General features: G+C 44.2%; 1 protein-coding gene across 2 annotated transcripts; it reads left to right on the forward strand.

Moving 5' to 3' along the window:
- The first annotated feature begins 297 nt into the window (after positions 1-297).
- LOC306939730 (uncharacterized protein) lies at positions 298-9,943 on the forward strand. Of its 2 annotated transcripts, none has more exons than XM_079524417.1 (6): positions 298-364; positions 657-666; positions 2,188-2,303; positions 3,379-3,519; positions 5,182-5,292; positions 9,881-9,943. In XM_079524417.1, the coding sequence occupies exons 3-6, from the start codon at positions 2,222-2,224 to the stop codon at positions 9,922-9,924; spliced, it is 378 nt and encodes a 125-aa protein (XP_079380543.1). In that variant the 5' UTR covers positions 298-364; positions 657-666; positions 2,188-2,221; the 3' UTR covers positions 9,925-9,943. The 2 variants fall into 2 exon arrangements, with proteins under 2 accessions (XP_079380543.1, XP_079380542.1); XM_079524416.1 differs by lacking the exon at positions 657-666 and adding an exon at positions 407-416 and having other exon boundaries at positions 305-364.
- Positions 9,944-11,024: the final 1,081 nt, after the last annotated feature.

Here is an 11,024-nt window from a genome sequence, read left to right on the forward strand (position 1 = left end):
CGGTGACACCGACTGGGGACTCCTGGACTCCCAGTATCCAACATCAGGGGGTATATTCCAGTGATAATGGCACGTCTGTCTCTGCCTGACTGCCTCTTCTGTTGTTGCAACAACTGAAGCTTTGTTTGACGAGGGACCCCTCCCTCTCTCTCTCTCTGTCTCTCTCTCTGTCTCTCTCTCTGTGTCTCTCTCTCTGTCTCTGTCTCTCTCTCTCTCTCTCTCTCTCTCTCTCTCTCTCTCTCTCTCTCTCTCTCTCTCTCTCTCTGTGTGTGTCTTTTATCTTGCATCCCTCTCTTCCTTGGACGTCAGAAGCGTGTAGTGCGGCGGCTGCAGAATAAACGAGACGAGGCCCAGCAGGCTCCAGGTCTGTAACGGTACGGTTGAGACGAGGCCCAGCAGGCTCCAGTGCTGTAACGGTACGGCCCAGCAGGCTCCAGGTCTGTAACGGTACGGCCCAGCAGGCTCCAGTGCTGTAACGGTACGGTTGAGACGAGGCCCAGCAGGCTCCAGGTCTGTAACGGTACGGCCCAGCAGGCTCCAGTGCTGTAACGGTACGGTTGAGACGAGGCCCAGTAGGCTCCAGGTCTGTAACGGTACGGTTGAGACGAGGCCCAGTAGGCTCCAGGTCTGTAACGGTACGGCCCAGCAGGCTCCAGTGCTGTAACGGTACGGTTGAGACAAGGCCCAGCAGGCTCCAGGTCTGTAACGGTACGGCCCAGCAGGCTCCAGTGCTGTAACGGTACGGCCCAGCAGGCTCCAGTGCTGTAACGGTACGGTTGAGACGAGGCCCAGCAGGCTCCAGGTCTGTAACGGTACGGCCCAGCAGGCTCCAGGTCTGTAACGGTACGGCCCAGCAGGCTCCAGTGCTGTAACGGTACGGTTGAGACGAGGCCCAGCAGGCTCCAGGTCTGTAACGGTACGGCCCAGCAGGCTCCAGTGCTGTAACGGTACGGTTGAGACGAGGCCCAGCAGGCTCCAGGTCTGTAACGGTACGGCCCAGCAGGCTCCAGTGCTGTAACGGTACGGTTGAGACGAGGCCCAGTAGGCTCCAGGTCTGTAACGGTACGGTTGAGACGAGGCCCAGCAGGCTCCAGGTCTGTAACGGTACGGCCCAGCAGGCTCCAGTGCTGTAACGGTACGGTTGCAACTATAGTGGGAATGTGTGTATGTGTGTAATTTCACGGAAATCGCACGGCGTGTGACTTTAGGCATTTTGTTCAATACGGACCCAATCCGGCAAAATTTGGAAGGCAATCTTAGCCAATGGGGACGGAATATGGGGAAGCGGACAGGTCCGTGTTGATCACATGACTATAGAGATATAGTGCATGCCGATTTGCGTGATGTGTGGATAAAATGTGCACGAGTAATGTAAAAGAAATGTGTTTTGGAAAAATCGGTGGCACTATAACAGGCAGTTGTGGGAAGATTGGGGCAGAGGTTCGTCGCTGGCATCAAGGGAGAGTGTGTGCGCAGTTTGGCATCGAACGGGCCAGTGGCACCGGAGATAAGCTGGTGACGGACAGACGGACGGACGGACGGACAGAGTGCAAAACATACTCTCCCCGTGCCTTCGGCTGGTGGAGACAATAAAACATACTCTCCCTGTGTGCCTTCGGCTGGTGGAGACAATAAAACATACTCTCCCCGTGCCTTCGGCTGTTGGAGACAATGATGTGTGAATGGATAGCTGGAGAGAGTTACTGACCCTTCCCCCCTTGGTTGGTTCGCTCATCTGTATTTGTTGTTATTTTTGTAGAATACTGGGTTTATACTGGGTGTGGTGAGGCCATTTTGTATGTGTTTGATATTTAAGTGTGTCTTATTGGCTGGCTCTGTGTAGTATGTTGGTTTCAAATTGACATCTTTGTTTACTGAGATTTACTTGAAGATCAATACGTAAGTTATGAGACAATACAAGCAATATGTCAGTGTTCGGTACCTTTTGTCTTCTGAGGCAAGAGCTGCACACATATTCTACTATTATCAACACTATACAAGTATAGGAATTGTAGTTCCTTTACTAGTAATTTACTAGTGTATGACATTGACTGCACAGTAGTCATGTGGAGCCCTACTGAGCTTTAGATGTTGTCTTGTTTTGTATGTAATGGTTGCTGTGGGATAGAACTGTCTATAACTCTATATGCTTTAAATATTTGATAATTCACCCTGTATCTTCTGTAGCTCTTCTGACAGGTGCTCTCAGTCTCAAGCCAAGATGTACAAATGTGTGGTGGGTGGTCTACTCTGTGCCATTGCCGGTGCAATCCTGATTCTCCCCGTGGCTTTCAGTCAAATCCGTAAGTACTGTGCACGCGTCGCACATGTACATAACATAGTTTAGACCCGCCATTAAGTTACATGATGCTAGTTCCTATCGAACCTCCCACTGGGCAGCACACCTAAACCTAACCTTAACCCTCTCCCAACCCTTAACGCACCCCTCACCAACCTTAAACCGGTTGTTTTAACGCACCCCTCACCAACCTTAATCCGGTCGTTTTAACGCACCCCTCACCAACCTTAATCCAGTCAAACATAAGTATAACTAAATGCATTTATGATTAAATACAAATGTTATACCTTTCAGGATTCCAGTTAAAAAATAGCCAACAATAGCAGATCTACTGTATTCAAGCTCGGCTATTTTCGCTACTGTTGTGTGACATAAAATGATGAAGTATAGGGCATTATTAATTTACGGAAAAAGGTAAAATACGGTTTCTGCCAGACAGTATGTTTAGTAGGCCAGTGTCTAAACTTCCACATTCCAGCAATGCAGAAATAATCGTAAGGGCATCATAACGTGCAGGGGACCTTCATCACTGGCATTCCCATGGTCCCATGCATTACAGTAGGCCTATGGTTGGTCTGGAAGCATGATTCCACTCAAAAAAAATTAATCTCTCCGGGGGAACCTGATTTGACAGGAGAAAGATGGACTTTAATATGACGCTCATATTAACATGGATATAAGCCTGGTGTGAGAGAATGGGTGAGATATCGCTTACCGCCGAGCATGCCCGAACTGTCCCTCTCAGAAGTCCGTGGGGAATGAGCGCAGAGGCAGTCAATCCTTCCCTTTTAACCTTCCCTGGAAGGTGGCGTAGGTGCGTACACTTGGCCTTGAGCCTACAGGTAGGCGGGGTAGTACTTCTGTTCAATGACGAGGCCGAGTGGGCGTGTTCTTCTTGGCATGCGCTCTGCCTCCTCCTCCCCTACTGGCTGTCTGCAGGGCTACTATGCTCACCTGGCGGCCGGTTGCCTAGCGACACATTTCTGTCTAATAATCAATCAATCAATCAATCAATCAATCAATCAATCAATCAATCCACATGCTCACTGGTGATCCTCCATGTCCGTCTCCTCCACCAGCCACAACGGAGCACGACGCCACCTTCATCATCCCGTTACTGACGGGGATAAACTTGTTCGGCCTCATCGTTGGTGTGTCGTGCTGTCATTCCTGCCAGGGGATCAACCTGTTGGCTGCAGGGCTTTTGTTCTTTATGTCCGGTGAGTCTTACTCCACACACACACACACACACACACACACACACACACACACACACACACACACACACACACACACACACACACACACACACACACACACACACACACACACACACACACACACACACAGGGCTGAGGGAAGTAGGGGTGCTGGGGGGGCTGTAGCACCCCCTCCCCCCAGGCACAGCCCCCCCTCGAACAGGAGGGGAAGAAAAAAAAAGAGATAGGCCAGGCCTAATAAATATGCTGTATCACAGTATTGGCACCTTATCCTGGTTAATTGCCTGTGTCAGTTCGTTCATATAACTTGCGTGTGGAGAGGGAAAGTAAAGGCCACGTTTGCGCGTGAAAATGCGCAAAAATGCGCGTGCATGATGCGCGTGCACGCGCATTTTTGCGCACCCCCTACTAGACGCTCAGCCCCTGCGAGTGTAAAGTACTTCCCACGGGCCTGCACACACACACACACACACACCTGTATAGGTCACTTCATACTCCAGTTTTAGAGGATAAAGGTGATCACCACCGTAGTAAAAAACAAGAGGGATGTGTTTGGGTGAGCGGTGAGTTGCTTACCACCGCGGCTCAGTGACGTCATGTTGTGAGTCTGCGTTTCCGCCGTGGACTGAAAACTCACCTCTGCAAGTTCAGACTCCATCTTAGCCCGCAGCACTTGCCATAGCACTTGCCCTATAGCCTCGACGACCTATTGCAGGAGTATGCAATAGGTCATTTATGTCAGGGGTTCTCAACCTTTTTGGCCGGGGACCCCCGAAAATGCTTTGGCAACGTCTCGGGACCCCCGCCCCGCCCCCTCCCGACCCCCAATATAAATTGACTGCTACAATAACCTTAAATTTTGGGCGGGAACCCCTTTTGGTGTTTTAAGCATTGTTATAATTTAGCTATTGAAAAATAGCAGATCTACAAGCTCATAGCGCGCCACCGAGTGGCGCGCTATGACCTTGTAGGTCTGCTATTTTTGAAAAATCGTGAAAACCCGTGGGTCGCGACCCACGGGTTGAGAACCCCTGATTTATGTAGACATAAATTATGAGCCGTAGTCTGAACCTCTTCAGACACCTAAGCCCTTCATGCCCCGTAGCACTTGCCTCGATGACCTTGCAGGAGTATGCAGAGGCGAACATTGTGCAATTTATAGCATATTAGCTAGACATAGCACTCTATGTCTATGTCTATGGAAGTCCTCGAGGCACGTCCCACTGGGAGGAGACCCCGGGGCAGACCAAGGCGCAGTTGGAGGAAACACATCGACTCACTGGCCTTGGAACGTCTCGGGATCCCCCAGGAGGAAGTCACTAATGTTGCTCTGGAGAGGGAAGTCTGGAGCACTCTGGTGGAGCTGTTGCCCCCGCGACCCGGCTACGGATAAGCGGTTGAAGATGGATGGATGGATGGATAGCACTTTATAATGTATCATACTCATAGTTTAATTGTACAGATATTCTACTGTTAGACGGATGATATGTTGTTATCTTGCTTATCATCCTTGATGACCATTGTATTACCTTGTGGTGTTCTTGCTTACTGTAAATCTCTCTGGATTAAGAGCGTCTGCTAAATGTAAAAAGTGCACTGTAAATGCATGAATGCCCACTATGAATAATAATGTTCTAACTCCCGATCTCTCGCCTTTCTCAGCTGTCTTCGGTGGGGTGGCCATGATCGTTTATTCCATCTATGATATCGGAAATTACTTCCCTGTAGTTTGCGGACTAGGCTGGTTTGCTGTGCTCACAACCTCGCTTGCAGGTAAGGATGGAGAAAATAAAACCCCAAAAACCCATGGACGTATAATTTGCTGCCAGTTGCAGTAGAAATTATGTAGAAATGTCCTCAAAGCTAGACTGTGAAAGCCACATGTCCTACAGCAGGGGTGTAAGTGCCATGTTTACATTGTCTTGACAGTCAGTGTGCAATATCAACACTAAGTACAATGACACCATATCAACACTAAGTACAATGACACCATATCAACACTAAGTACAATGACACCATATCAACACTAAGTACAATGACACCATATCAACACTAAGTACAATGACACCATATCAACACTAAGTACAATGACACCATATCAACACTAAGTACAATGACACCATATCAACACTAGGTACAATGACACCATATCAACACTAAGTACAATGACACCATATCAACACTAAGTACAATGACACCATATCAACACTAAGTACAATGACACCATATCAACACTAAGTACAATGACACCATATCAACACTAAGTACAATGACACCATATCAACACTAAGTACAATGACACCATATCAACACTAGGTACAATGACACCATATCAACACTAGGTACAATGACACCATATCAACACTAAGTACAATGACACCATATCAACACTAAGTACAATGACACCATATCAACACTAAGTACAATGACACCATATCAACACTAAGTACAATGACACCATATCAACACTAAGTACAATGACACCATATCAACACTAAGTACAATGACACCATATCAACACTAAGTACAATGACACCATATCAACACTAAGTACAATGACACCATATCAACACTAAGTACAATGACACCATATCAACACTAGGTACAATGACACCATATCAACACTAGGTACAATGACACCATATCAACACTAAGTACAATGACACCATATCAACACTAAGTACAATGACACCATATCAACACTAAGTACAATGACACCATATCAACACTAAGTACAATGACACCATATCAACACTAAGTACAATGACACCATATCAACACTAAGTACAATGACACCATATCAACACTAAGTACAATGACACCATATCAACACTAAGTACAATGACACCATATCAACACTAAGTACAATGACACCATATCAACACTAAGTACAATGACACCATATCAACACTAAGTACAATGACACCATATCAACACTAAGTACAATGACACCAGATCTAAATGTAATAATTCCAACAGCTTTTGTGTAAAACAACCATTATTTCTTCTTGGAAATCATGTTCAAGATAATGATCATCAGACTTAACACAACGCTCTACCAGACTCCCTCCCCAGTCCCCAGTCAGAGTTAGGAGTTTGAATGAATATAGAATTATGCGCATGATGTAATTTGTATTAACCTCGCGTCACCAGGCTTTCCACCTCGGAGGAAAGCCTGGTCTGTGTTACAAAATTGCAGTGTGAACCGGTCTGGAGTTGTAGTATTGTTTTGTAGTCATCAGGATGATATCGCTACGTCATGTTGTAGTATTGTTTTGTAGTCCTCAGGATGATATCGCTACGTCATGTTGTAGTATTGTTTTGTAGTCATCAGGATGATATCGCTACGTCATGTTGTAGTATTGTTTTGTAGTCATCAGGATGATATCGCTACGTCATGTTGTAGTATTGTTTTGTAGTCATCAGGATGATATCGCTACGTCATGTTGTAGTATTGTTTTGTAGTCATCAGGATGATATCGCTACGTCATGTTGTAGTATTGTTTTGTAGTCATCAGGATGATATCGCTACGTCATGTTGTAGTATTGTTGTGTAGTCATCAGGATGATATCGCTACGTCATGTTGTAGTATTGTTTTGTAGTCATCAGGATGATATCGCTACGTCATGTTGTAGTATTGTTTTGTAGTCATCAGGATGATATCGCTACGTCATGTTGTAGTATTGTTGTGTAGTCATCAGGATGATATCGCTACGTCATGTTGTAGTATTGTTTTGTAGTCATCAGGATGATATCGCTACGTCATGTTGTAGTATTGTTTTGTAGTCATCAGGATGATATCGCTACGTCATGTTGTAGTATTGTTTTGTAGTCGACAGGCAGGAACTATCAATCGGAACTTCCTTTTCCCTCAAACCGGAAGAATAGCAATAAAAGCTCTCGTAGCCTGTAGCTTTTATTGGGAAAAATCGGTTTGAGGGAAAATGAAGTTCCGGATGACTGATGACTACAAAACAATACTACAACATGACGTAGCGATATCATCCTGATGAATACAAAACAATACTACAACATGACGTAGCGATATCATCCTGATGACTACAAAACAATACTACAACATGACGTAGCGATATCATCCTGATGACTACAAAACAATACTACAACATGACGTAGCGATATCATCCTGATGACTACAAAACAATACTACAACATGACGTAGCGATATCATCCTGATGACTACAAAACAATACTACAACATGACGTAGCGATACCATCCTGATGACTACAAAACAATACTACAACATGACGTAGCGATATCATCCTGATGACTACAAAACAATACTACAACATGACGTAGCGATATCATCCCGATGACTACAAAACAATACTACAACATGACGTAGCGATATCATCCTGATGACTACAAAACAATACTACAACATGACGTAGCGATATCATCCTGATGACTACAAAACAATACTACAACATGACATAGCGATATCATCCTGATGACTACAAAACAATACTACAACATGACGTAGCGATATCATCCTGATGACTACAAAACAATACTACAACATGACGTAGCGATATCATCCTGATGACTACACAACAATACTACAACATGATGTAGCGATATCATCCTGATGACTACAAAACAATACTACAACATGACGTAGCGATATCATCCTGATGACTACAAAACAATACTACAACATGACGTAGCGATATCATCCTGATGACTACACAACAATACTACAACATGACGTAGCGATATCATCCTGATGACTACAAAACAATACTACAACATGACGTAGCGATATCATCCTGATGACTACACAACAATACTACAACATGACGTAGCGATATCATCCTGATGACTACAAAACAATACTACAACATGACGTAGCGATACCATCCTGATGACTACAAAACAATACTACAACATGACGTAGCGATATCACCCTGATGACTACAAAACAATACTACAACATGACGTAGCGATATCATCCCGATGACTACAAAACAATACTACAACATGACGTAGCGATATCATCCTGATGACTACAAAACAATACTACAACATGACGTAGCGATATCATCCTGATGACTACAAAACAATACTACAACATGACATAGCGATATCATCCTGATGACTACAAAACAATACTACAACATGACGTAGCGATATCATCCTGATGACTACAAAACAATACTACAACATGACGTAGCGATATCATCCTGATGACTACACAACAATACTACAACATGACGTAGCGATATCATCCTGATGACTACAAAACAATACTACAACATGACGTAGCGATATCATCCTGATGACTACAAAACAATACTACAACATGACGTAGCGATATCATCCTGATGACTACACAACAATACTACAACATGACGTAGCGATATCATCCTGATGACTACAAAACAATACTACAACATGACGTAGCGATATCATCCTGATGACTACACAACAATACTACAACATGACGTAGCGATATCATCCTGATGACTACAAAACAATACTACAACATGACGTAGCGATATCATCCTGATGACTACAAAACAATACTACAACATGACGTAGCGATATCATCCTGATGACTACAAAACAATACTACAACATGACTTAGCGATATCATCCTGATGACTACAAAACAATACTACAACATGACTTAGCGATATCATCCTGATGACTACAAAACAATACTACAACATGACGTAGCGATATCATCCTGATGACTACAAAACAATACTACAACATGACGTAGCGATATCATCCTGATGACTACAAAACAATACTACAACATGACGTAGCGATATCATCCTGATGACTACAAAACAATACTACAACATGACGTAGCGATATCATCCTGATGACTACAAAACAATACTACAACATGACGTAGCGATATCATCCTGATGACTACAAAACAATACTACAACATGACGTAGCGATATCATCCTGATGACTACAAAACAATACTACATCATGACGTAGCGATATCATCCTGATGACTACAAAACAATACTACAACATGACGTAGCGATATCATCCTGATGACTACAAAACAATACTACAACATGACGTAGCGATATCATCCGCTCCCGACCGGATCATGAACCCGAAAAGGAATGCTGGCCAGGCTAAATATGTGCACCCGTGCCTCAGGTTGCCTCAGGTTGCCTCTATACCCATGCCCTATAACACTATACTGCCTCAGGTTGCCTATACCCATGCCCTATAACACTATACTGCCTCAGGTTGCCTATACCCATGCCCTATAACACTATACTGTAAACTAAACTATTGACATCATAGAATCCTTTCTGGGTCCCCAGTGTGTGCATCCATGGTCCTGAACGACTCTGTTCTGTGTGTTGCAGCTATCCTTTACATGTGTGCCTACGCAAAGAGAAAGACGAGCTAGAGGGAGACCACAACCCAAGAGGACAGCAGCGCTCCACTGGGATGGAAGCCACAGGGACTGATCTTATAGGATACAGAGAGGACAGCAGCGCTCCACTGGGATGGAAGCCACAGGGACTGATCCAGAATGTTTTTTGGGGGGGGATTTTAGAGCTGCTTTCATGTTTAGTGTTTTCTTTTGCCACCATAAACTTTTACTCGTAAGTTATATATGTTCTCAAATTGAAATGCTTCTCTGTCTTTATAGATATTTAACTTTTTCAGACTTTATTGATGGTTATACGAATAGACGGAGTGACATGCAGCTGTCAGGTGATTCGCTGTCAGGAATTATTGGACGATAATCTTTTCAGATGTCAAACATTTCTGAGATGATGGAATGGTGATGATGATGATGGTCATGGAAGGGGAACCTTCTGAAAGCCTCATGGGCCAAAGATAATCAACTTAAAATCTCTCAGACATGCTAGTTAGTAGCTAGCTACTAGCTAGTAGCTAGCTACTAGTAGCTAGCTACTAGCTAGTAGCTAGCTACTAGCACTAGCTAGTAGCTAGCTACTAGCACTAGCTAGTAGCTAGCTACTAGCTAGTGCTAGGACTCTGACAATCAGGTTCAACATGTCAGACAGACCCAAAAGGGTCACATTGGTCAGGCTTCAATGTGTGTGTGTGTGTGTGTGTGTGTGTGTGTGTGTGTGTGTGTGTGTGTGTGTGTGTGTCACATTGCAATAAAGTGTATCTTCAAATCGTTTGTTACTGTGATGTTATTGTTTTGTATTCACTGAATTATCAATGCCAACAGCACGACATAAATACATATTAATGAATATTATGTATTCATATTATTTCATGTATGGTTTCCCAGGAGTGTCTTCCAAGAAATGTATAGTCGACTCAAAAGTACACTATATTTTAAACACTATTTTGAAAAGTGAAATGTGCTTTTAACGAAAGAAAGAAGTCTTGCAAGGTGAAACGCATGACTTCTTTGTGTGTGTGCGTGCGCGCGCGTGTGCGCGTGTGCGTGCGTGTGTGCGTGTGCGCAAGGAGGTCGATAGACAGTTGAGTTGAGTCAACGTCGCACAGATATTCCTTCAAACA

The sequence above is a fragment of the Electrona antarctica genome (assembly GCF_951216825.1).
Source record: "Electrona antarctica genome assembly, chromosome: 16".
Classification (NCBI taxonomy): domain Eukaryota; kingdom Metazoa; phylum Chordata; class Actinopteri; order Myctophiformes; family Myctophidae; genus Electrona; species Electrona antarctica.